Raw genomic sequence first — 27,296 nt, forward strand, 5'->3', positions numbered from 1 at the left:
CATGAGGTACGTCACAGCCAAATTCAACTGCCTGTGGCAGCTGCCTCACTCCATCTAATGAAAGCACCAGCCCTGCTTAATGATTTCCAGCTCCTGTTCTTATTCTTAGCACCTTGAAACTGAACTCCTTTTACTAACCAGAGAAGGAAAAGGTGCATTTGGTGCTAGAGTTGCCAGGCTCAATAGTGGACAGGACTTTTGTGCCTTTGCTTGGAAATTAAACAAAGAGTCTGCTGGTTTCTCTTTAAGGTTTCCAGACTCAAAAGAGAGCAGGGCAATTAAAGGCACAGAAGTCCTGTCCACTATTGAGTCTGGCAACCCTATTTGGTGCAAAAATGTGTTATTTTATACAAACATTTGCCAAACCACAAAAAGGCAAAAATAAAATAAAAGCCTGTAGGTGCTAATGCCATTAGGTAATATCTCTCAAGCCCCCATCTCTCTTTCTTCCAGCTATTTACTCACCCAAAGTTACTAATGCCAAATACATACCAGAGAACCTAAGCATACAGTCCTCACCACCCTGTAAAATCAGATCTCCACTTTGATTAAACGATGGACCCTTTCCTAGAACCAATAATTCTCCAGCTGTCCTGCCTCCTGTTGTGGCAGATGAGGACAGATGGTTGATGATCCCATCAAACAGATGGTTCAGCACAATCTCTCAGAGCACAAGTCGCTTCTCATTCCAGCCATCCCCTGGCCTGCTTTTATCTGGTTGAAATGTAACCTTCGCTTGGCTCGCCAGGCCTGTAAATAGATCCTTTGCCCCCATTAGTGGAGTCGTCTAATCTTAACTTTTCCTAAGAGGCTATTACGGCATATCACAATTTTCCAGGCTCTTGTAATTAAAGGCCAGATTTGTTGAGAACGGGGAGCTAACACTCTTCGGACTGGTGCTGGGTTGGTGGGCTGGCCTCACCCTTCCCTGCCATCGTCTGCCTTTCCACTCTCCTCTCCCAGGGCTTCTTTGCCTAGTTTGTACAAGTTCATCTTCGTTTCCAGGGTCATCTGCAGGGATCCACTGTAGGTCACTTCCATGTCCACCCAAAGCCCTGCAGAGTGGAGAAGAGGACAGAGGTGGCCACTGCCAAATGGAGATGTGCATGGCTGTTGAGAAGGGAGGAGCCCTTCTGTCAATGTGGGTTTCTCTCAGTTTCCTATTCCCCCCCCCCCCAATCTTAAGCATTGTTTGGAGAACTTCCTTGTTTCATATATAGTGGCTATATATTTTGTACACACATATACTCACATACATGCATAGTTGCTTACATATTTAAATTCATTGTCATTTAGGTTCCTGATTATTTATTTAATCTTTTTATTTCATAACATTTATACATTGCTCGACTGTAAAGGAAAACCCACAAAGCGATTTGCAAAGAGAATAAAACAATAAAATCATCAGTTTCTTAAAAAAGTAAAAACAACTCTTTAAAGCGATATAAAATCGGCAATCACCTAATACCAGATTAAAACATGCATCAATATTCTATATGTCTGGGTAAGCTTGTCTAAAGAAAGCAAGGTTTTAGAAGATGCCGAAAAGAGCATGGCGACGACACTTGCCTGATGTCAATAGACAGAGAGTTTCAGTATGTAGATGCCGCCACACTAAAAGATTGATTTCTCACAAATGTGAAACAGGTATTATGTTCCTGTGACTTTGTCTTTTTGTCATTCATATTTGGGGAAACACCTCCTTTGCGGGGAAACATATACAGCCCCACCACTAGAGGGAGGCAGTGCAAATCTGTTTCCCCCCTGCATGCTGCTACAGCTCACCTCGGTTATCAATGGTCGGGCTTGACGTGCTGAGGATTTGTGGGATGGAAGTCCCCATGTCCAGTTCAGTGAGCGTGAGCTCGTTCATGAAGTACGGCAGCTGAGTTGGACCAAAAGAGAGGAAGGAGAAACAACAAACTAGTCAAAGAAAGGCAGAAACAAAAGACTACTTTCCAGTGAAACGCCAGCATATGGGGCCAACCCCACCTTGAAAACTTGGGGAGCTGCTGCTAGTCTGTGTAGACAATACTGGGCTAGATGGGTCTCACTCAGTATGAGAAAGAGTCCTAGGTTCCTAAAGGGAAGGTCCACAGCTCAGTGGTAAAGCATCAGCTTTGGACACAGAAACAGAGGCAAAGAGAAAATGGGCCAATTTCCTTACCTTGATTCTGCCTAGTTTCTTCTGAATCTTGTTTGAAACGAGGTCTGCCCAAAATTTTTCCCGTAGGAAGTCCCAAAACATTCTCCCAAGCACCGCATTGGCCCAAGCCGTGTGTGTGTCACTCGTGACATTCGTATCCCCAAAGAACTGAAAAGAAGGGAAAGGAGTCGCAGTACTACAATGTCTCTTAAATTCTGTATAGGATCACCCAAGAGCAAAACATTCTAAACACCTGTAAGTTTTATAACATGGTTTATTGTTGTAAAACGATTTTGACAATAGATTGTTTTTTTTTTCATATATTTTTTTATTAATTTTATATACAATAACAAATCACCTAAAAAGGAAGAGAGAGCAATACCATACCCAAAAAGAAAAGTAATCCACAGGTATCCCTTTACAGCTTACATACCTCAAATAAAGTTATCATTTTATACAAATCGTCAACCTGGGTTTATTTCTCAGATTGCAATATTTTCCTTCCTGATCCACATTTCCTTCTTCACCTCGTCTTCCCCCATTTGACCTCCCCCTCTCTCTCTTATGGTTTTATTTCCATCCGATTATTTTCGTCCCTATATGTTTTACCAGATACCCTTATCCATTTTATTCTTAACTGTATATTTACGTCCTGGTTACATACCCTCTTGTTGCATTTTGTAATGGCCATTTACCGATTTTCCTTTTTTTTTTTTCCCCATTTTGTTTTCTCCTTGGTCTTACTTTTACTAAATCTTACAGTAGTCTTTCCTATAAATTATGAATTTTTCCCATTCTTTTTGAAACTTCTGGCCCCCGGCCCTTAGTTTGGGGACCCCTGAACTAGACCTCCTTTTATTTCTTTTTAAACAAGCAGTTTTGGGGACGAGTGACTCACAGGAGGGAGTGTTTAACCCAGGCATCCCCAAACTCCGGCCCTCCAGATGTTTTTGGCCTACAACTCCCATGATCCCTAGCTAACAGGACCAGTGGTCAGGGATGATGGGAATTGCAGTCCAAAACATCTGGAGGGCCGAAGTTTGGGGGTGCCTGGTTTAAGCCCTTTGCCTCCCCTCCCCTTGGGGGATGATATTGAAAGCATTTCCCTCTTTCTGGATTACCTGGTAATCTCAGTGGTTTTCTCACCTTTTTGGGTGTTGGGCTGCCTGCCGTACTGTGGGAGGGGCTCTCGGGTGGGCTGGAACATGTCCCTGTTGGGACTATTCGGGACATGTACATGTTGTAATCCAAAAGGAGCTTCTCCCGGACATTAACAACCAGGTCCTTGGGCTTGATGAGAGATAGGAGGTCGTCAGTGCTGCCTCTACTGCTGCCACTGCTGCATGTCCCCTTTCCTGTTGGGCTGAGCTGGTTTAAACCTGGCCAAGAGAAAGCAGGGGAGATTAGAGCCTTGGTGCTTTCGGTTAAAGCAGGAAACATGGTTTCAGCCTCAGATTTCTGAAAATCTTTATCTTCTGTTTCTTGGCAAATGTCTTGTCCTTATGAATTAGAAGGTAGCCTTATGAGTCTGTGGGCAATATCTGATCAATTTCCAATGCCAAAGGGAACGCTGAAGCATTTCCACTGCTCATACTCTCCTTCCTCTCCCGGCTTTAGCGCTTGCACTACAGTTTGTCCCTTCCCATGGCTGGCAAAAGCAGAAGGAATTGGAAGAAGCAAAAATTGAGGATATGGGGACTAGGGTGTAATATCTCCTGCTTCAGGAACCCAGTGCTGGCCGGAGGAGGATGCACCTGTCACTCCACCTGAGGAATAGCCCTTCTACACTGCACCAGCCGTAGGACATGACTCTCCCACAATGTCTGAAAATGATTTCCTAGCAGCCTCTCCTGCTCTGCCTCCTTGCAGGAACCATTGACTATTCCGCAGGCCCTTTAAATGCCACAATCAGCCTTTCCAGAGGGGTGAAGCATAGCTGCCAAGTACCCTGTTTTCCCCGGGAAACCCCCGTTTTTTCATAACGTTTCCCGGCAGTCCCCGGTATCTCTTCGTCTCCTGTTATTCTCCCTTATATTTTCCTGCCGACGGCCATTTTTTTTCCTGATTTGCCTATCTATGGGCACCGAAAATGGCCGGGGCCGGCTTCGAAAGTCGCGTCTACGCATGTCCCGAAGTGCGTAGACGCGACTTCCGGTGTCATCGGCGGCCATTTTTGGTGCCCATAGATGGGCAAAGCGACACTGGAAGGTGCGTCTACGCAACTTCTGGTGTCACGCGGCTGCCGGTCTCAGATTCTGCAGTCCGGGACTTGGCAGGTATGGGGTGGAGCCACTGGAGGGTCAAGCCCTGAAAGCCCTTCTCAGATGAGGCAACATCTTCCCAGACACAGCTAGCAGGACTCACTGGTTTTGTGAACAGTATCTCAGGAGTTTCCCCCCTAAAACACCCAAGTTAAAATGAATCTCTGAGAGAAAAGCTTGTGCCAAGTACATTTCTGTGTGTGATTGGAGCAGACCCTCCAAGTGTCCCTATTTCCCAGGGACAGCCCCAGATTTACAGAAACTGTCCCAGTTTCGGATTTGATCTCAGAATGCCCCACTTTTCCTTAGGACGTCCATATTTTCATCAGAGAAATGTTGGAGGGTATGTTGGAGCTCACCTGTGACGGCGTTACGCGGCTCACAGCATTCTGCCCGGGAGGCCCTTGCAAGATGCTGGAACCATTCCTCCTTGTCTCTCCCTGTTCTGCCAAAGAGGTAAAGAGTCCTTTCCTGGGGCTCAGCTGGATGCGTTGGAGGGGTCTCTTGGACTGGTGACAGCCTTCTCTTCACAGCCTTCTCTCTTGAGTGCTCCAAGTCATGCTCACTGGAGCCTTTGCTACTCAAGTCATCTTGCTCTGGGAGGAGAATGCAGATGGGGTATTTCTTGTTCCACATCCTCTTGCGAGCCAGCCCAGGTGGGAAGAGGAAGACCTAGAGCACCAAGGGAAGGTGTAAACCCCCAGGAGACGGCAAATCATCATACTAGCAATTGTTCAGTATATGCTGCAGTAGTACCAAGCTACACTGATATCGCTTCAGGCAGAGGTAGCCAATACAGTGCCCTCCGAATGTTCTGGACTAAAATTCCCATCAGCCCCGGCCAACACAACCTATGGTCATGAATGGTGGGAGCTGTGTAGGATATGGAAGACATGACATTGGCTCCCAATGTCCTAGGCTAGGGGATCAACTGTTTTTATATTCCTGCATTGCAGGCAGTTGAACTAGATGACCCTTTGGGACTCTTCCAACTCTACAATTCGATGACTACCATTTTATTCCTAATATTATTTCATGGAGAACTTTTGAAACAACAATGGAACAGTAGCTCCGCCCAAGGCATGATGGAAAACAGCAACGACTGACAAAAGATAGACATAATATACTACAAGGACAGGAAGAAACACCATGGGCAGAATAATTGCCACACACAAGAAGAACAAAAGAGAGAGTTTGAATGCTTCACCTGTAGAACTATAAATCATTTAATGTGTTAATGCGAATGGAAGTTATTAAAATTGCAGTTGCGGTGTAAGGGTTTGTTATTCTGACTGGAGAGTAATGGAAATTTATAAGATTTTGGAACTCGGAAATATAGTAAATCATCAAACCATCAATTCTAGCATGCGGGGGGGGGGGCACCTAAATTGTATAAGTTGGCTTTTGAATGATTGGCATTATTGTAACTGAAAACTAACAACAAATATTTTTTTAAAAATATATATATTCATATTATTATTTATTTTTGGCTTTTACTCCAGAGCAGGGGTCCCCAAACTAAGGCCCGGGGGCCAGATATGGCCCAATCACCTTCTAAATCCGGCCCGCGGACAGTCCAGGAATCAGCATGTTTTTACATCAGTAGAATGTGTCCTTTTATTTAAAATGCATCTTTGGGTTATTTGTGGGGCCTACCTGGTGTTTTTACATGAGTAGAATGTGCACTTTTATTTAAAATGTATCTCTGGGTTATTTGTGGGACATAGGAATTCGTTCATTTTTTTTCCTTCAAAATATAGTCCGGCCCCCCACAAGGTCTGAGGGACAGTGGACCGGCCCCCTGCTGAAAAAGTTTGCTGACCCCTGCTCCAGAGGGTACCCAAGCTGTTCACAACCAACAACAATATAACAATAAATAATGAAACAGCAATCAAATGCATCGGTGAAATTTTACAGTAATCCTGAAGCTAACAACTGGCATGAACAGGCTGGCAGTGCTGGAGCAAATCTGAATGCCCGTTGCTGGAAACCACAGGAAGAGAGAATGCTCTTATGCTTAGGTCCTGCTTGCCTATTTTCCTCACAGGCATCTGGTCGTCGACTGTCAGAACAAGATGCTGAACTAGTTGGGCCATTGGCCTGATCCAGCAGGCTCCTCTTCATGTTTTCTACTTTGGCCTTTGCCTTGTTTGTATGAAACGCAAACAGCATGCTACTCAACAGGTACCAAGCACCTGCTCCTAGTCTTCCTTCCACCCCTGCTGTTTGCTAGCCCACTATTGTGAGCTAGCCCACCCCCCCACCCCCGGTAGTTTCAACTCCTTGCCCATCTGTGTCTCACCTTTGCACCAATCATTTCATAATGGCGGTGACTAACCAAAGTCACCTTGAAGTCCTCTTCCTCAAAGGTGGCTCGCCGGGGGATGTTGCTCTTGGGGTAGGAGAGCGTCATGCTGGTGTCTTCCAAGGTCACAAACACAGAGTGGGTAAGCGACGGGTGGTAGATCTCCGGATCGTAGAAATACATTTCATTCATCCACCCCTGGCAAGAAACAACTCTGTTTAAAGAGTGGGAGAAGTAGCCAGTCCACACAGTATAAAACAGCGGTAGCAAACGTGAGGCCTGCCAGATGTTTTTGGATGAACTCCACCTCCCATCATCCCTGACCATTGGTCTTGCTGGCTGGGGCTGGTGGGAGTTGGAGTCCAACAACAGCTGGAGGGCACCACGTTGGAAACTCCTGGTATAAAATTGTGGGTTTTTCCCCCTTAGGGCTGCCTTCTTAAAATTATTGCAACAATTACAGTACGGTAATTAGAATATTATTATTATTACAGTGGTACCTCAACTTATGAATAACTCTACTTACGAATGTTTCTACTTACGAATGGAGCTCCGTCCGCCATCTTGGATGCGGTTTAGATAGGTTTTTTTCTACTTACGAATTCTTAGATAGGGTTGCTTCGACTTACGAATTTTTTTCCTCCCAATGCATTCCTATGGGATTCGACTTACATTTTTTTCGACTTACGAATGTGCGTTCGGAACGCATTAAATTCGTAAGTAGAGGTACCACTGTATTATTATTATTATTATTATTATTATTATTATTATTATTATTAGAGTTTATATACCGCCCTATACCTGGAGGCCTCAGGGCACGTTACAGAAAAGATAACATATATAATCAGAATAAAAACAACCCAATAAATCCCCCATAGATAAAAGTACTACCATACTACTATTAATAATAATGAGGAGTAGCAGCAGCAGCAGCAACTTACTCGCCAGAATGGCTTTTAAGCAATTAAAAAAATTAATATGTTAAGTCTGCATGAATGTGCTTGCATCTGACTGAAATACGGTAGTTTTGGAATGGGGTTTGGGAACCATACTTCTTTTGGCTTTAGGTAGTGCATGCATACAGGGGAAGGCTCACAATTTAGCAGAAAATATTTTGAATACTGAAGGAGGTCCTGGGATTAAACCGTGGCATCTTTAGATAAAGAAAGGAGCAGGTGGCAGGTGATAAAAATGCCCCGAGACCCTGGAGGGCCATGGACAGTCCTGTAGACCAGGAATGGGGAACCCCCCCAGAATCTTAGGTTGTTGTCAAAATGTCAACCTGCCCTGCCCAGTGCAGCTAGCTACGGTATGTATACTGTAATTTCGTAATATTTTTAAAAAATATCAATTGAGATGTCTGGAAACAAATGACAGTGACAGGATTTTTGTTTCAGCATTCTGCCTCAGATTGGTTCCACTGGGCAATTTGTTGGGGGTGGGCTGTAGTTCAGAGGCAGAGCATGTACTTTGCATGCAGATAGTCCCGGGTTCAATCCCCAAGTAGGACTGAGAGTTCCCCTGGCTAAAAGATTGGAAAGCCACTGCCAGTCGATGCAGACATTATGAGGCTATATGGGACCAATGGCCAACTTCCAACATTCCTATCTCCTACCTTAAGGATGTTGGGTTCCTGGGGCTGCTGATTCAGCGTCTCTGATGGCAGCTGGTCTAGAGGTGTCCGCCTTTTCCGTGGAGACAAGGAACGCTTTGGCATCATCAGAAGAATAATGAGGAAGCCCAGCATGAACCCACATGCCAAGCCAAGGCAGAGGCCTGAGATGTAAGGAGGCAGCGGCAGCACAAAATAGTGATAGGCCAAGATGGCGACGCAGGCAAGGGCTTTGCATGGCACTCTGCTACAAGGCTTGGTGGGGCGGGGGATGTCTAGAGGTGGAAGCATCCGCACTTCCTCCGTGCCACTGCTTTTGTCCGCAGCAACCTCCACCACTTGGATGACATCTCCATAGGAGCAGATGTCATACTGGCTGTTCAAGGAGGGACCCAATTTCTGTTCATTGGGACAATAGTCCTCCACTTGACTCCTCCCAGATGGCTGTCCTGGAACAGCACCATACAGATTGGTCTCCTGGGTGGGGCTCTCTTTGTCTTCCAAAATGGTCTCCTTGCTGTGGCTAGAAGGGGAATCGTGGGCATGGTTGCCAGAAAGTGAGGGTCTGTGTTTTGGTGAAACATTATTCTCATCCCCCATGATTTTGCTGAGTCTGCTAAGGGGTTCATGCATGGCCTCTGAAAACCGCCTTTTTGTGTCCTCAAATTTGGCTTCCTGAGCCTTGAAGAAGCTGCTTTTGCTCTCTGAGGGGGAAATGTTGGGGGAGGAGGGAGCCGTCCTAGAATCCCCATTTTTGCCCTTGGGATGGGTGATCTGCCGCCATCGATGAACATTGAGCTTGGAGTCTGACTTTGACTGCGTCACCTCCGGCTCCAGGCGGGAAATCTCGGTTGAAATGGATTTGACCAAGCTCAGCAAAGGTTGGGGCTTGAGGGAAGAGGCATCCCGGGGCTCAATTTCAGTTGAGAGGGATTTCACTAAGTTGATTAATGGCTTGGGGCCTTGAGGGTTTACAAGGCCTGTTGATCTCTGGGGTGATAAACTGGGTGAACTGGAAATGGGGAGGGCAGGCAAGAAATCCAGTTCAGGAGGAGACGGCAGAAGGGATGGCATGTGGAATGTGGACTCTTCCTGATGTTCATCCTCTTTCCCAAAATCTTCACACATAGAAAAGTGGTCGGGTGAGTCAGGAGTTGCATCTTCCTCATCATCTAAGGCAAAGATCAGTTCATTTCCATCTACGCCTTCCCAGTCATCTTCTTTGCTGGGAGCAGCAAGGTGGTTGGCTAACTGTTGGGAACTAGCAGGTTCGCCTCCCTGCTGAGGGTACGGTTGCGAAGAAAACTTTGCAGTCAAATGACCAAAAGTGATTTGAGAGTGGTCAGCCATCTTTCACATCCTCCCCGACACTGAGCCTGCAAAAGTGACGGGAGACATTCAGAGACATGCGAACCTCGAGATTAAGCCTCATGAAATAGAAAAATATCTCCAGCCCCAAATAATCTCATCATGTAAGGCATTATTCAGTTCCATACTGTATGGTATTGTCAGCCCCTATGCTTGTGGGCATACAAAGCCTGAAAAAACTCAGTCAAGGTAGCCTGAAGGCACATTTCTCCACAGCTAGACTCATTCCATCATCAAGATTTCCTAAGGAGGCCCTCCTAGCCTCCTCAGTTGTGTAAAGCCCTCCAGTTATTTTGGACTACAACTCCCATCAGCCGCATACAGTCGTACTCTGGTTTTCAAACAGGTTAGTTTTTGAATGTTTTGGTTCCCGAACGCCACAAACCTGGAAGTGACTGTTCCGGTTTGGAACTATTTTTGGAAGCCGGACGTCCGATGGTGCTTATGCAGTTTCTGATTGGCTGCAGGAGCTTCCTGCAGCCAATCAGAAGCCACTCTTTGGTTTCCGAACATTTGGGAAGTTGAATGGACTTCCGGAACGGATTCCGTTCGACTTCCAAGGTACGACTGTAGTTGTAGTCCAAAATAGCTGGAGAGCAGCGTTTTGCAAAGGCTGCCCTGTCCTTGAAGTGCCCTCGCATAGGTGATACAGCAGGCAATAGTGGTGGAACACTTTTGTTGTCTAATGAAAATGCATCTCTGACCAGGCATCTCCAACATGCCTCTGGATCATGTTGCTAAGTTTTAAGGAGTTTTTCACTGATTTTATTGCTGCGTTATTTCCTTGCTTTAAACCACTTTGAGATATTGTCTTGAAATGAAAAGCAGTTGAGAGATTCTTTTAAATAAATAAAAACCATTGTCTAGACTACATTCTTAGCTCCGTTTTGCATAATTTTCACGGCCATTGTTTCTGCCTAAGAACGCTGGGAATTGTAATATGGTGAAATGGTTCTAAGCATTATCTGTAGGAAATCCCAAACTTCCTCACCAACTCTCTCAGAGTGGAAGGGGGTATAGATCTTCCTGTAAAGTGGATCTCCACAATCTTCCTCATTTTTGAAATAATAGGAATTTAAAATTCAACAGAAGAGAAAGATGTGATTGCAATTCAGACACTATTCAGTGGTCTTTTTTCCTTTCCTTCCCCATCTGTATTATTTAATCAATGCATAATAAGAAGAAAAAGAAGCCAGATATCAAAATAAAATTTTAGCCTTGACTCCATTAGGCATAGTCAGGGAAGATTCCCTGAAAGTAATAGATTTAAGTCAGTTATGCCCATTTATTTCAATAGGGTTACTCTGATTATGACATAGTTTCAACTCTCTGTCTTTTGGGACCACTGATTTTCATAGTAATATCAACTATTACTGCCAGCATTTGACTGGGAACATTTATTCCCATTTTTAAATAACCTAAGGGAACCACAGTTTACCAAGCTGTGTTCTGGGTTGTCATTGGGTTTTCAGATTTTTCAAATTATTATTTTTAGCTTTGTAAACTTGTATTTTTAACTGACTTTAGCTTTCAGCAAGAGTGACTCATGCATTGTCATATTAATCTTAAATCCCTTGGGGAATTTTAGAAAGCAGTGAATTAAAAATAGGTTGTGCTGCAAGGGAGATTCTCTGCTGAGAGTTCTATTGGTAAAAAGTTGTTTAAAAAATAATAATAGGTCAGGGATGCTGGTGTTCTGACCTTTAGGAGTATTACGAGGGTTGTGTGTATGTATATTTGAGATTCTACATTAGAATAAACACTGAATGTTTCCTGAGTGCAAAAATCACTGTCCTTGGAATCTCTGCTTCCATTGATTTTTTTTAAAATTAAGTTTCTATAGATCTCATCTTGGTTTTCCTTTTTTGCACATAAATTGGTTAACTTGGTGCATAAATTGATAGGGTTCCCCCAGATGACAGATATACAGTATAGAGCAGGCATCCCCAAACTGCGGCCCTCCAGATGTTTTTGCCTACAACTCCCATGATCCTTAGCTAACAGGACCAGTGGTCAGGGATGATGGGAATTGTAGTCCAAAACATCTGGAGGGCTGAAGTTTGGCGGTGCCTGGTATAGAGCATTCATCTGGATTGGCCTATGAGGTGTTTATATGTCTTCCCATTAAGGCACCCTCCTACCCATCCCAGGCTTTCTACTGCATTTCCTTGTCATTTTTCTAAATTGCAGAAAGCTCTATTCTTTTCTTTTTTTATATAACTTTATAACTGAGTACTTTAACGCACTTGAATTACCGTATGATTACACTTAACCTCACCACAATGCTCTCTACTTGGGGCTGCCCTTGGACCTAGTTCAGAAGCTGCAGCTGATGCAGAATGCAGTGGCATCTGGCTGACCCTGGCTGCCCATCTACTACTGAGCCAGGTTAAGAGTCCTTGTCTTAATTTGCAAAGCCCTGAACAACATAGGTCTGGGGTACATCAGTGACCACCCGAAGCCTTATATCTCAGTCAGCTGGATCACTGAGATAATCTGCAGGAGCATCTCTGATCACTCCCCGAACTAGGGAGGCTCATCTGACAACAACAAGAAATCGAGCCTTTAGTGTCATCTGCCCAGTCCTGTGGAACACCCTGCCAGTGCAGATTCAGCAGGTGTCTTCTGTTTCAACTTTTAAAGGCCTGCTGAAAACTTTCATAATCCACTATGCAGGCAATTAAGATGTATCCTTCTACAGTAGCCGGCTGATTTCTGATTTTAACTTTTTGAATATTTAAATATTGAATATTTTCATTGCATGGTTTTATGTACAATTGTTGTAAACTGCTCTGACTTTTTTTATTAATAGCAGTATACCAATATTTTGTAATTAAAAAATTGTGCAAACCTAATTTACCTGGTATAACCTCTCAACAAACCCCTCCTCCCCCTGAATGAATGCTTAATAAAGACCGGATGTAGTCAAACCTCTGTGTAAACTCTGCACAAGCAAAGCTGGATGAAATGGTCAATTAAAAGGTCACTTGGATGAGCTTCTGGATAGATGCCAAGAAGCAAAGAGGTGTGTGTGGAGGCTGGGGCAATTCACCCTCTGATATTTCAAGGGGAAAGGCTTTGCAATGCCCAGGATCACTGCCCAGGGCACTTTCCCATCAGTAGTAGTAGTAGTAGTAGTAGTAGTGGTAGTAGTTTGTATAATGCCCTATACCTGCAGGTCTCAAGGCAGCTCAGAACATGAAATCAAAATATAAAAACACAAAATCTATATCTATATATATAAAAATGTAAAAATATTGAAAGTGTCGGCCGAACTTTTCTCCGTAACCGCTTGACCGATCGTCCTGAAATTTTGACACAACGATCCAGGTCACTCCCCGAGCGTTGTTGGGGACAAAAATCCCTGACATCTCACATCTGGGCAGGTAGAAACCTGGTTTTCCACCAAGTCAAACAGCACCCTCAAGTGGCGTTATACCCTCCTCCACCCCCTCCCTGCCTGTGAAATCTAAGCCACACCCACAAACCAAATGACATCATCAACCAAGCAACTGAAACCACCAAGGCGGCCATTATCAGACCCCTAGGCCCCTGCCAGGCTGCTAGGCCCCCACTAGACCCGGGGGGGTGGGGAGAGGACAAGCGCATGGATCATAGGCTGCAGCAGGCCTTTGTTTTATGTAGGCCCCTGCCAGGCCCCCACTAGGCCCGGGGGGGGGGGATAACCCACAGCAACGCACTTGGGTGCACGGCAAGGGGTTTTTACTTTACAATTTAGCACCACTATCCCCCCCCAAAAAAATCCCCCACCAAATAACCACAAGACAAAAATACCATCCTTCAAAACGTCATGAGATACGCCGGTCATGGGGGGGGGGGGCGCACAAACAGAATAGATCATGGATCGGAACACATGGGGGCAGTCACAGGGATTAGCCACAACAACGCACCACACCCACAAACCCCGCCTTCGCCACGAGATACTGTAAAACAGGGGGACTCTGAGGCTCAGGGGGATCTGAAGGGGGTCTATTACCCTCCATTTGACAGACTAACACACAGCAACCCACAAACCCCGCCTCCAGCACGAGATCTACCACAATTCCTTCCAGCAGCACCTTAGTTGGTCTTTAAGGTGCTGCTGGAAGGAATATTTTTATTTTGTTTCAACTGAAAACAGGCCTTTTCCAGCAACAAGGCCCAACATTGCCAAGTGGAGGTAGGGGCCGGGATGGGGGGCCGAATAGGGAGCAGGGATACATAATGGGTCAGAACAGGGTGGGGGGAGACACAGGGATGAAACCTGCCCTCTCCACAGTATCTCACCTCGACTCAGGGGGACTCTGAGGCTCAGGGGGATCTGAAGGGGGGCTATTACCCTCCATTTCACATATACTATGACTGAATGCAACCCTCTGCGTCTTTTTTTTAAAAAAACAACTATGCACTTTCTCTCCTCAGATATTTGCAGTGCCCAATCCCCCCCCCCCCGATTTACAATCCCCAACCTTCCCCATGCCACTTCCTGGGTTTTTTATGGAACTGAACAACTCGGGTGCTTCAGAACGCGCCTTCTGTTGCCAGGCCCTTGCAGGGCCAGACAGAGGCCCAGGCCAGGTAGATAATGTGCCCCTGTTTTTAACCCTTTTGTTACTTTTTTCATTTTACTGATTGTGAACATGCTGACCGAGGCCCCCTTTGGATTCGGAGGCCCGCGCCAAGTGGCCCATATGACCCCCCTCCTTCTGTCTGGGCCTGTCTGTTGCTACGGGGCTGTGGGGCTTCGCTATTTGACCCTCCCCGTCGGGATTTTAAAAGTGGTTCTCTGGGTCCCAGGGCGCATCATCACCCCCAATCCTTAATCTAAATATATAGAAATGGTCACGATGCGTGCGCAGGGGCCAATTTATGGAGATATGGGGGGAGGGGACAACAGAGGGCTTAGACAAAAGTAAATACAGTACTGGGAAATGGAACCCAGAAACTGACAGTTCCTTCTCCAAGGGTGGGGGCCAATGTAGGAAGATACCGGGGGTAGGGGCCAACATTCCCCAGGGACAACAGAGGGCTCAGACAAAAGTGCATGCTGGGAAATAGAACCCAGAACCTAACAGTTCCTTCTCCAAGGGTGGGGGCCAAGGTATGGAGATACATGGGGGAGGGGCCAACACTCCCCAGGGACAACAGAAGGCTCAGACAAAAGTGCATGCTGGGAAATAGAACCCAGAAGCTGACAGTTCCTTTTCGAAGGGTGGGGGCCAAGGTATGGACAGACAGACGAGACAAAAAATAAAAAAGGTATGGAGGTTATTTTACGATTATTTAGAAAGAAATTAGACAATTAAGCCAACCAGTAGAACTTACCTGAACCCAAAATGAATAACTGTAGGATAATGATATAAATAAATTAAGAATTGTGCGACGTAATGGAACATAAATCTATGAGTTACAGAGAGGTAAATTGGAAGTCAAATCTTAACCTTTTCCTCTTTTTTTCTTCCTTCCTTTTCTTTTCTCTTTTAAGTTTTTCTCTTCGGCGTTGATTTGGTTTTGTATGTTTGTATTACTTTTTTGTGTTTGGGGTTTTTGTTTGTTTGTTTGTTTCTCCTTCGGGTTTACTTTGCAATATGGATGGAAATTTACTGTGATTTTTGTTTTGGCAATGTTGTTGTTTATTGAGATTTTAAAGGAGATGCAGGGGGGAGGGGCCAACACTCCCCAGGGACAACAGAGGGAACCGAAACACAGGGATGAGCCGGGGTGGAGGGAGGAGGGGCAGGATACATCATGGATCAGGACAGGGTGGGGTGGGATCACAGGAAAGAACCACAGCAACGCGTGGCCGGGTCAACTAGTACAGTATATAAAAATGTAAAGTGGCCATGTCCGTTAGTATCCACGTTTCACCAAAACCGCTTGACCGATTGTGTTCAAATTTTGACACAATGCCGCATGCGAATATGAGAGCAAACCCATACTGTTTTCAAAGACAGATGTCACACCTGTGCCTGGTAAAATCCCCCAAACCCCGTTTTTCAAAACACACCACTCAGATGAAAATGCATTCTGGGGAAAAAACCAGGTTGCAAACCAGTGCCCTCTAGCGAAGGCTACACTGGTACTGCACCTATAGAACTTTTCCTCTCAACAGCACCTCAGCTCCTGTTTACATACTAGGCCGAAGCCTTTACAGACGAAGCTGAATGGAGGTACTGACTCGCCTGGGTGGGAGTTGGGGGAGAGGAGGGGACAGGATAGGTAGGTCAGGACACGGTGGGACCAGTCACAGGGATGAGCCGGGGGGTGGGGGGAACAGGGGGCGTGATACGTCATGGATCGGCACAGGGTGGGGGCACTCACAGGGATTAGCCACAACAACGCGTGGCAGGACCAGCTAGTACATAATAAAAACAAAAACAAGAAGAACCCAGTACTTTGCTGCCACACAACAAGGAAAAGTTTGCTTCGCCTTCAGAACATTCTTTGCATTTACTCTACCAGGGCCCATCCTCCCCTGATTTTCAAGCTGGAAGCCTGCTTGCTCCTTTGTTTAAAGGCTCAGTATTTCTGGCGAGCTCTTTTAAGCACTTTACTGGCATGAATTAATCAGAGGCTGCAATGCTGTCGCCCCAGCTGCCTTTCTCAGCCTGCACATTGTAGGGCCTCCATGTTCCTTACATTTCCCCAATCCCTCTTCTTCATGAACAAAATGAACCTGAAATAATGGCTCCAGTCTATCTGGGGATCTACAAAGAGGCAACAGATGGGGAATGGCACTAGTGGACTGTAGGTTTAGGAACACAAAAACACAAAGAGCTGCCTTATACCAACTCAGAACTTTGGTCCCTCTAGCTCAGTACAGTACTATCAACACTGACTTGCAGCAGCTCTGCAGTGTTTCAGACGAGTCTTTCCCATCCCAGCCCTACCTGGAGATACCGAAAATCGAACCTGGGACCTTTGTGTTGCAAAGCAGGTGCTCTGCTCTCCCCTCCCTCTCCCTGCAAACCAGTTTCAGTCAGCTTTGTTAGTCTATTACGGTATATGTTAGAGAAATATACTGTAGTTTGAGGAATCTGCGGCCCTGGCAATAGCATAGATATTTTTTGGCACTAATTGTTTTGTAATGAACAAAATGCCTACCAGCTGGCTGGCACAGAGATGGTGTAGCTCTTTTGACTATTGCTCACATTTGCATGCTCACAATGTATTTTTGACACATTGCACCAGCCCGTGTTAAGCAGAACAGTCCCTCCAACAATACTGTAGGTGTGTTAGTTGCTTGTTATGCAAACAGGTTTGAGATGAGGGTTGGGATTGGAGAAGTGGCTGCTGTGATGTCATGGGGAACTAATGGCTCCCAAAGGTAAGGAGAGGTTGTAATATCCCCCTATATATGCCACAAAGAGAGGTGACATTTGGAGGGTCTGTCTCCCAAGTGAAAGATCCTACCCCCTTGTTATGTACTGAGCTGAATCCTAGAACAATAGGATTCAGAATCAGCAGTCTGATTGGCCCGCAGGAGCTACCCAATCCAACTCCAGGTGGAAGTGAATCCGCAACCTGATTGGCCTGCAGGAGCAGCCAATCAGGCGGCTGGCTGAAGTGAATCTGCAACCTGATTGGCCTGTAGGAGCAGCCAATCAGGCTGCAGGCAGAAGTCAATCCACAACCTGATTGGCCCACAGGTGTAGCCCTGAAGTAGCCAATCACGCAAGGCCCATTGTGTAAATAATGTATATAAGCAGATGGTTTTGAGAAAAGAGCCTTTCTTCTCTTCTTCTCCTTGATGACTATGAGCTGAATGAAGAGCATGAAATTCACTCTCGACTCCGAGTATATTTCACTGGCGACAAGGATGGGATCCTGCTGAGCTGACCGCCACCACGCACTGCACCGCAGCACCGCCACTTGCTGCACCGCTGCATCGCACCGTGCATCCAGGCTTCAGCTCCAGGACCCAAGGAACCCAGAATGGCAACCGACAGCAGCTTCTCGCCATTCAAACCAGCATCAGGAGACTGGGAAGGGTACGCTGCCCGTTTCAACTTCCTCCTACAAGCGAAAGAAGTCACCAACGATGCCATGAAGAGGGCGACATTCTTCAGCGTCTGTGGAGAGGAGACGTTCGAAATCGCCCGGGCTCTCCTTGCACCTAGAGATGTCGCTACCGTCTCTTACAAAACAATAATGGATCGGCTGAAGGAGCACTTCTCACCACAGTCCTCGGTGGTAGCTTGCCGAAATGCCTTCTACGCAAAGCGGCAAGCCCCGGGAGAAACCATAACTGGGTTTGTGACCTCCCTCCGCCAAGCCGCCCGGTTATGCAACTTCTCAGAGTTGGAGAACATGCTTCGTGACCACCTCGTCGGTGGCCTGAGGGACGAGATGTTGCAACGACGCCTCTACGCCAAAAAAGGCCTCACGTTCCAAATTGCTCTGGAGGAAGCCCTGGCAACCGAAGCCGCCGAGAGGTCAACGCAAGAGGCACGACCGGCCCCGCCATCCCAACCGAGGGTCTACCACGAAGACCTCACCGACGAATCCGAATCTGACAGGGAGGAAGTACACTGAGTACAGCGGCACACTCAAGCAGCACACACACCACAGCAGCCTCGACGAGAAGGAGGGAACTGTGCAAGCTGCGGGGAGAACCATGAGAGGAGGACCTGCCGTTTTCGCAACGCAGAGTGCAAGCAGTGCATAAAATTGGGACACATCGCCCGGGTGTGTCGGGCTCGACTCACCCGTCGACAAGCATCAGATGACCGACCCAGGAGCCCCAGGTCACACGGCACCATGCACCAAGGCAACTCGACGGAGATCACGGACTACCAGGTATTCCAGTTGGCCCATCCCAACACAGAGAAAATTTATGCAGAGGTACAGATAGAGGGAGCCCCATGCCGCATGGAGCTGGAAATGGGTCCAACTCTATCCATAATCTCGGCCCGAACATTAAGGGAACTGTGCCCTAATGGGGGTCCCAAACTAAGGCCGGCCCCATTCACCCTCCGGGACTTCCAGAAACGTAACGTCCCCACACTGGGGGTGGGGACCTTCAGGGTGCAATATCGAGGGCGAAAGCAACAATTGGACTTGCTGGTAGTTAAGGGACCCTACGTTAGCTTACTGGGACTGGCATGGTTTGGACCTCTGGGGCTAGCCGTTACCGGGGTGAACCGCACTAGCTTACAAGTGGACGTGGACGCCATATGCAAAGAGTTTCCAGGGGTTTTCGATGGGGCATTGGGACGATATACAGGACTGGAACTTAGAGGGGAGGGGTGTTATGTACTGAGCTGAATCCTAAAACAATAGGATTCAGAATCAGCAGTCTGATTGGTCCGCAGGAGCTACCCAATCCAACTCCAGGTGGAAGTGAATCCGCAACCTGATTGGCCTGCAGGAGCAGCCAATCAGGTGGCTGGCAGAAGTGAATCTGCAACCTGATTGGCCTGTAGGAGCAGCCAATCAGGTTGCAGGCAGAAGTCAATCCACAACCTGATTGACCCACAGGTGTAGCCCTGAAGTAGCCAATCACGCAAGGCCCATTGTGTAAATAATGTATATAAGCAGATGGTTTTGGGAAAAGAGCCTTTCTTCTCTTCTTATCCTTGATGACTATGAGCTGAATAAAGAGCATGAAATTCACTCTCGACTCAGAGAATATTTCACCCCTTCAACTCTCTAGGGGGGTAAAGAAAGAAAGTGTAAAACTATTTATCTGTCTCCAGCCTACATCTCACACACGGGGTCAGCATTTCTCTCTGCTGTCAATCACTGAGTCCTGCCTTGAGTGGTTTCTGAGTATGCAAAAGGCAGTCCCCATTTCCTGAGAGGTTATTAACTTGCTGAAAGCACAATCGATAGCACAATAAAGATGATCCAGATTTAGAAAGCTCATTTTCTTGAGAAGGAACTTGGAGTACACAGCAATTTGTAGAAACCACTGAAAAAGACTGCCTGGGGAGGGAATTTAAAACTGTTTTTTAGAAGGTTGCTTTAAAGTTTTAATTAGATTAGTATTGATACCTTTGCTGCCCTGGGCTCCTTTGGAAGAGAGTGTTTGTTATAACAACAACAACTAGGTACAACAGGCTATTGTGGCAAGATGGGGAGGAAAATCAATTAGTAGAGGACAGCAGAGTCTCCCAGAGATGTTCCTGGTTGTAAATATTGCTGGTTTTGCAGATTTTGGAAGCTAGATGTATCTGTCCAGATTCCTTAGTCTAAACCAGCTTGGTAGAAGAGCAGGTCCTAGAATTCAACCTGCGCCTTTCTGTACCAGCTCCTAGGAAGGGTGAGCCTCGTAAATCCGTATCTATCCTGCTCACTTTAGAAATCCTTGCTCTTTAAAGTACAGAACATAGGACGGTGTCTTACAGAGAGTCAGACTTTTGGCCTGCCAAGCTTAGTATGATCCACAATAACTTGCGGCGAATCTCCAGGACTTCAGAGGAGGAAAATTCCTAGCCCGGTGTGGAGGTACCATCAGGGATTGAACCTGTGAGCCTTCTGCATGCAAAACAGATCCTCTACCATGGAGAGATGGTCCTTTCACCCAAACATTTAACATCTATCTAATAGTTCATTCAGGGCTGGGTTCAGGGTCAGTTCTAGGCCACGAGAAGCAATAAGAACAGAGCATTGTAATCACTGATGTTTCTCCCACAGCGTGTTGGAGAGCGTTAAATGTTGGAGAGCATTCTATAGTATCACAATAGCTAATACCTGGCTAGGCAGAGGGGCAAGGGTTCTTGGGATAAGAACAGGCTTAGGACCTATAAGGAGGATGGGGAAACATTTATTGTTGGACTCCAACTCGCATCAGCTTAAGCATGGCCACTGGTCAAGGATAATGGGAGCTGAAGGGGCCCTATCCCTGGCCTAAAATGTAGCTCTTTCTTGTTGGCTTGTAGGAAAAAGGGAAAATGGTACTTCTGCCTCCATACCAATCTGGTGGTTTGGCTGCAAGTTGTTCTCATCAAGTATGGCTTGTCCTGCCCCCTTTGAAGAGAGTTATCAATTATAGAGTCAGGAATTCCCTCGTCTAATTATCTCTGATTGAGCATCCTCGCCAAAAGCTAATTGCTGCCGTTATTGGTTCTGCAGTTGAAACGCTTTCCTCAGCTGCGGGACTCAGCCCTCATTTGCTCCTCGATTGAAGGCACACCCGCACTTCAAGCTAGCGTAACTGGCGGAACCTCTCCTCCCTATGGAACGCTGGGAGTTGTATGTAGTCTTGTGAAATAGCTTGGGGCACAATCCTGCCCTTGACCAGACCTAGGTACTGGAGAGGTCCTACAGCCCTAGATACCATAGGAAATTCCTGGCTGACCTTCAAGGCGAGGGCAGAGAGAGACGCATAGCTGCCAAGTTTTCCCTTTTCTCGCGAGGAAGCCTATTCAGCATAAGGGAAAATCCCTTAAAAAAAGGGATAACTTGGCAGCTATGGAGAGACGCACCCTGGGTCTTTTAAGGCTTTCTGGGTTACTGCAACATGCTAGACATGGGGCCTCCCTTGCACTTGATCCAGAGGCTGCAGTTACTGCCGAATGCTGGAGCACGATTGCTGACAGAAGTGAGGCCCTGTCAGCATATCACATCTGTGCTCAGAGATCTGCGCTGGCTGCCAATTTGCTACTAGGCCAAGTTCAAGGTCTTACTTTTAGTATATAAAACCCTTAATGACTTGGGACCAGAGTTCACCTCCAAGATTGCCTTACCCCATATACTCACATTCAGCCACTTTGATCGGCAGAACTGACACTGTCACAGGTGTGACATAATACCTGTTCTGCATTTGTAAGAATTCAATCTTTTAGTGTGGCAGCACCTATCACTTTGGAACTCCCCGCCTATTGATATCAAGAAGGCTCCTTCACTGTACTCTTCTCGGTGCCTGCTAAAAACATTTTTGTTAAGACAAGTCCAGGGCTTTTTTTTCCTGCCCAGAGCAAATCACCTTCCTCGCTTTGTATTTAACATTTTGCTGTTCTTATCGCTTTCAAAGCCATTTCCTGTGGTCACGCTTGTTTGTATTCACAATTCTGAGTCGTCACACGTCACAAGAAAGCTGGTATCAGCTAGATCCAGTTCATCCATTTGAATTAATAAAATAGTTTGAATTGGATTGTGAATAAATGTGCAATTCATTGTTACTGTTTTGAATATTCTTGTGATATTATCTCCCTTAGTGGGTTGTGCAGACCGCTATTCTGAATAATGTTTTTTTACAGGGCAGGGCACACTGGGGATGAGTTTATGGGAACAAGGGGGCAGTGGCCCCAAACAGTTTGGGAACCACGAATGTAGACAATTCTGAGCTGGATGGGCCAATGGTCTGACTCAGGAGAAGGCAGCTTCCTGTGTTCCTGGACCTAGAATGTTGGGTGATACAAACAAATAGTCTGACCTGACATGAAGCTGTTTCACTGGGGCCTACCCTGTTTCTCTGAAAATAAGACGTAGCCATAAAATAAGCCGTAGCAGGATTTTTAAGCATTCACGGAATATAAGCCAAAGAATATAAGCCACCCAAAATAAGACATAGTGATAGGCACAGCAGCAATGCCAGCCGCGGCAGGAGGAGGGAAAAAAAAAAAAGACATCCCCTGAAAATAAGTCATAGTGTTGTTGTTGTTTTTGAGGAAAAATAAATATAAGACGGTGTCTTATTTTTGGAGAAACATGGTAATCTCTCAACTGTTGCATATCAAGCCTCATTTATGGAAGCTGAAACGCTCATAGCTCACCCAAGCTAAAAATCGTTCTGCCCGGACACTGAGATCTAGCGCCGAGGGCCTTCTGGCGGTTCCCTCACTACGAGAAGCCAAGTTACAGGGAACCAGGCAGAGGGCCTTCTCGGTAGTGGCGCCCACCCTGTGGAATGCCCTCCCACCAGAGGTCAAAGAGAATAACAATTACCAGACCTTTAGAAGGCATCTTAAGGCAGCCATGTTTAGGGAAGCTTTTAATGTTTGATGGATTTCTGTATTTTAATGTTTTGTTGGAAGCCGCCCAGAGTGGCTGGGGGAACCCGGCCAGATGGGCGGGGTATAAATAATAAATTATTATTATTATTATAAAATAAAGGGTTGTACCAGCACCTTCTAGAGGGACACAGGTGGCGCTGTGGTCTAAATCACAGAGCCTAGGGCTTGCCAATCGGAAGGTTGGCGGTTCGAATCCCCACGACAGGGTGAGCTCCCGTTGCTCGGTCCCATCTCCTGCCAACCTAGCAGTTTGAAAGCATGTCAAAGTGCAAGTAGATAAATAGGTAAACGGCGCTGCTCTGGTTCGCCAGAAGCGGCTAAGTCATGCTGGCCACATGACCCGGAAGCTGTCTGCGGACAAATGCTGACTCCCTCGGTCAATAAAGTGAGATGAGCGTCGCAACCCCAGAGTCGTCCGCGACTGGACCTAATGGTCAGGGGTACCTTTAAAAGCACCTTCTAAATCTCAATCTTCTCAGCTTTGAGCAATATGCATAAAAGTGCATAAAATATGCATAAAAGTGAAGATTGCAAAGCTGAATGGAATTAAAAACAACAACAACCAGGCTCTAAAAGGTCCCCATCTCTGCTGGAGGAGTAAGCAAAGGCAGCCGAGGATGCTGCAGTTGCAAAGTCCTGCACTGCAGATCCAGCACTGAGTGGGGGTTGGGATAGATGAACTCTGAGGTTCTTCTTCCAACTCCATGATTCTATGAAGTGAGAGTACTATAGAACGTTGCCAGAGAACTCTGTGAATCTTGAGAGCTTGCAGTTGTAGGGATTTTCGTGCTGCTGCCGAGTATTATTATGGGCAGTCCAGAAAAAGAAAAAACAAAATGAGCAAGGGGAAGGAGCGACTCTTGTACGAAGAAAGGCTGTGGCCAGTGCCGGATTTATGTATAAGCTAAACAAGCTCTAGCTTAGGGCCCCACTCTCTTGGGGGCCCTAAAAAATGTAAAGAAAAAAAACTGGATGTACATTTCCAAAATATAAGATAAGTTCAACAATTACTTTGATAAAATACATGTTTAGTTATGTGCAAATGACTTTAGATACCTATTAGGTCCATAAATTACCACATAGCATATATTCAACACAAAAAACAGCAACAATTTGTTGTTGACAAAGGACAGCTGGACATATAAAGGGCCCCTTTACCTTCAGTAGCTTAGGGCCTCATCAAACCTAAATCTGGCCCTGGCTGTACCATTTGGGACTTTAGAGAAAAGGCAGGTAAGAGTTGACACGATGGAAGTTCATAAAATTATGCATGTCGTGGAGAAAGGGGATAGAGAAAAGTTTTTCTCCCTCTGTCTCTGAGCAGTAGAACTCGTGGACATCCAATGAAGCTGAATGTTGGATGTTTCAGGACAGATAAAGGAAAGCACTTTGTCATGTAGTGCAGTTAATCTATGGAACTCATTCCCGCAGGAGGCAGCTATGGCCACCGACTTGGATGGCTTAAAAAGAGGCAGTAATGCTCCTGAATACCAGTTACTGGAACCTGCAGGAGGGCAGAGGGCTCTTGTACTTAGCTACTTCTTGTGGGACTTCCATAATGGGCATCGGGTTGGCGACTTTGAAAACAGGATACTGGACTAGATGGGCCATTTTAAAAAAGGTAAAAGAGAAGCTAAAATCCTGCATCAAGAAACACGGGATTCTATTTGACCTGAATGACAGCTATCGTAGCACAACTACATAAGCTATTTGCTCTCTGCTAATTATAAGGCACTGATCTCTGTGGTGCCAACAAGCTTCCTCACCTCCTGATCTTTGCACGCCCATCCAGTTTCTCACTGGTTACTACCTGCCTGTTTCAAGTTTATCTCTGCAACAATCAGGACCACAAGCAGAAAGAAAGAAAGAAAGAAAGAAAGAAAGAAAGAAAGAAAGAAAGAAAGAAAGAAAGAAAGAAAAGCTGCAATCCAGGACCATGAATTCTTAGGCAGAAATCAAATTAGGTGCTTGAATGGTAGGAAAGTTACTTTCAAAGTCAGGTTTTTATTACAGAGATATCATCTGTGCATCAGACTTCGTAAAACAGAAGGAAATATTTCAAGCATAGGCAAAGTGCCTATTAAGCATTACTTTGATCTGTCCTACAAATATGGAATATGGGGTCAGATTTGGGCAGGAGGAAGAAGGCACTGTCTGCATTTATTTATTTAAAGAACTTTCCTCCTGCTCCTCAGCCAAAAAAGGTTCCCAGAAAGATCAATAATAACAGCACAGGCCCTGCTCTCAACCTTAGTCTAAAAAGATGCAGCAGAAAAGCAAAACAGATTGGGAGGGAGGAGGAAATAAGCAAACTCAGGTACAAGTTGATAATTTCTTATAAGAAAGCATGAACTCCGAGTATTATTGCTTTAAAAAAAAAAAAGCCCAGGCAGTTTTTTGTTTTCAGACTGCAGCATTGGACAGAGATGTTTATTAAACAGAGTGATTTCAGATTTTAATGCACTGATCCCTCCAAAACTAAAAAAAAGTCCCTCTAAGTCTAAGCATCCCCCATAACAGGTGGGGCAACAACCATATCAAAGGCAGATGACTTTCCACGCATTTTCCATCATAGGCTAGGAAGAAGCAGAGCTGCAGATAAAGGTAAGTGGATTTGTTTGGAACCTTACAGCACCTTTGAAAGGAAGGGGAGGATAAGAATCTCATAAAATAAATCAGGGGTTGGGAACCTCAGCCTGGGGGACCAAATGTGGCCCTCCAGACCTTTCTGTCTGGCCCTCAGGAGTGTCCCCAGGTCGCACTCTGTTTTGCACCCTCCTTGAGTGTTTTTGCCCAGCTGGCATGTTTTTCTTGAACTCTGATCATTCCTCTTTTGCTTGCCTAGATGGGGGGGGGGGAATACAGAGGTGGGTGGGTAGAAACTAGCTTTCCTGTGCAAAGGGAGGGGGAAATGCATTTATGACTCCACCCACCACAGGCTCCCCAAAGGTTGTTCAGAAAGGCATCCGGCCCACAGGCTGAAAAAGGCTCCCCACCCCCTTAAATAAACATATAAAATAGGGTGGTGCAGAAGAGCAGAGTCTGCAGCTATTATTAAAGAAGTTGTTGATTCCTTGCAACCTCTCAGACTCTCTGGGATAATCTGTTGCTCTTTCCTTTCGTCAGCTGGATGCACAGACAGCCAGCGAGGCAGAGGGGGAGGCCCTCACTCACGAAATGTTCTCTAGGCACCTGCCACTGACAATAAATTCCGCTCTGCAAAGAAGGAGGGGGGTGCGCTGCAGAAATCCATCCAGGATGAACGACTGACCTAATTTAAAATGGCAGCATCCAGAGGGGGACGGTGGCTTTGATCAACCTGCTTTGCCATGCACATCTCAGACCTCTGCCGTTGCGCTCGTCTCCTTTGGCCAACCGTGTTCTCTCAGTAGCCACCTAGAGAGATGAATCTTTAGCTGTGGGTCTGCCCTCAGATCTGAAAAGGGGTGTGTGTCAAGATTTACAGCCTTCATGTGGAAGCTGATTGCAAAGCTGGGCTCATTGATTGTGGAGGGTTGGGGCTGCAGCTTAGTGGCAGAACATCTGCCCTCCTTGCAGGAGATCCCAGGTTCAATCCCCAGCATCTCCAGGTAGGAGACCCTGGTCTAAGACCCTGGAAGGGCTTTGCCAGCCAGTGTACACAAAACTGGGCTGAATGGACCAATGGCCTGATTCAGGACATGGCAACTTGCTGTGTTCCTATTTAAATCATCCCTTTATTCCAAACCACGAGGCCAGGAATATCAGTGGTTGGAGTATCTGCCTCACAGGCAGAAGGTATCAGATACAATTTCTGGTATCTCCGGGTAGGGCTGGGGAAGTTTCCTGCCTGAAACCTTGGAGAGCTGCTGCAAATCAGTGCAAACAATCTGCTGAGCTAGACAGACCAGTGGTCTTGGCGCAAAGCAACTTCCTAAAGGGCAAGGCCGTTGCAAAGTGGCAGAGCACATGCTTTGCATGCAGAAGGTCCCAGGTTCAATCCCTGACATCTCCCAAGCGGACCTGAGAATGTCCCCTGCCGAAAACCCTGGAGAGCTGCCAGTCAGAGTAGATGCTACAAAGTTAGAGGGATCCATGGTTCAGCTCGGGTGCAGCATGCTGTGGTGGAGTTACTTGCCAGGCTCCTCTACCTTCCAAAAAAAGTTGCTTAAGAATCACACATTTTGGCTCATTTGAGGCTGCCTAGTATCTTACAAGAAGAAGAAGACTTTGTTGAGATTTTATGTGTCGTCCTCTGGCCATCAGATATTTTGAACATAAAGACAAGTCGCAGTCCAGCATTTTGGGCTGGTGGTAAACTAGGTGCTAGCCTTGGCCACTGAAAATATAAAATAGAACAGCCTCCCCCCAAATTTCCCTCCAATTGTTTTGGACCACAACTCCCACCAGCCCCCAATCAGCATGCGATCATTCCCAATCACAGGCCAAACTGGAATCCAAAATAGCTGGAGGGCACTACCAGGTTGACAAAGCCCAACATAGATCTTGTTAACACTTCTTTATAAGCGGCACAGCATTTCATAATAATGCAAGAATGGGGCATTTCAAAAAAATTTGTACAGCTTGCTCGGTGCCACTGGATGTCCCAATCCCGGTTCTCTTGTCAAGTATTGTATACAAGGGGTTGACTTATCTATAAGGCAAG

The 27,296-nt window shown here is 46.1% G+C and overlaps 1 protein-coding gene across 2 annotated transcripts in view; it reads right to left on the minus strand.

Moving 5' to 3' along the window:
- Positions 1-26,150, minus strand: part of LOC118092894 (testis-expressed protein 2) — a 33,144-nt gene extending 6,994 nt beyond the window's left edge. The window contains exons 1-8 of one of the 2 annotated variants that reach the window (XM_035131563.2): positions 25,923-26,150; positions 8,328-9,700; positions 6,710-6,910; positions 4,767-5,079; positions 3,293-3,525; positions 2,168-2,314; positions 1,786-1,885; positions 923-1,055 (exon numbers count right to left, since the gene is read on the minus strand). In XM_035131563.2, coding sequence (XP_034987454.2) covers positions 923-1,055; positions 1,786-1,885; positions 2,168-2,314; positions 3,293-3,525; positions 4,767-5,079; positions 6,710-6,910; positions 8,328-9,674 — 2,474 coding nt within the window. In that variant the 5' untranslated portion in view covers positions 9,675-9,700; positions 25,923-26,150. The remainder of the gene's footprint in view (positions 1-922; positions 1,056-1,785; positions 1,886-2,167; positions 2,315-3,292; positions 3,526-4,766; positions 5,080-6,709; positions 6,911-8,327; positions 9,701-25,922) is intronic. The other variant, XM_035131562.2, reaches the window with a different exon arrangement.
- Positions 26,151-27,296: the final 1,146 nt, after the last annotated feature.

This window comes from Zootoca vivipara, chromosome 14 (genome assembly GCF_963506605.1).
Source record: "Zootoca vivipara chromosome 14, rZooViv1.1, whole genome shotgun sequence".
Lineage (NCBI taxonomy): Eukaryota > Metazoa > Chordata > Lepidosauria > Squamata > Lacertidae > Zootoca > Zootoca vivipara.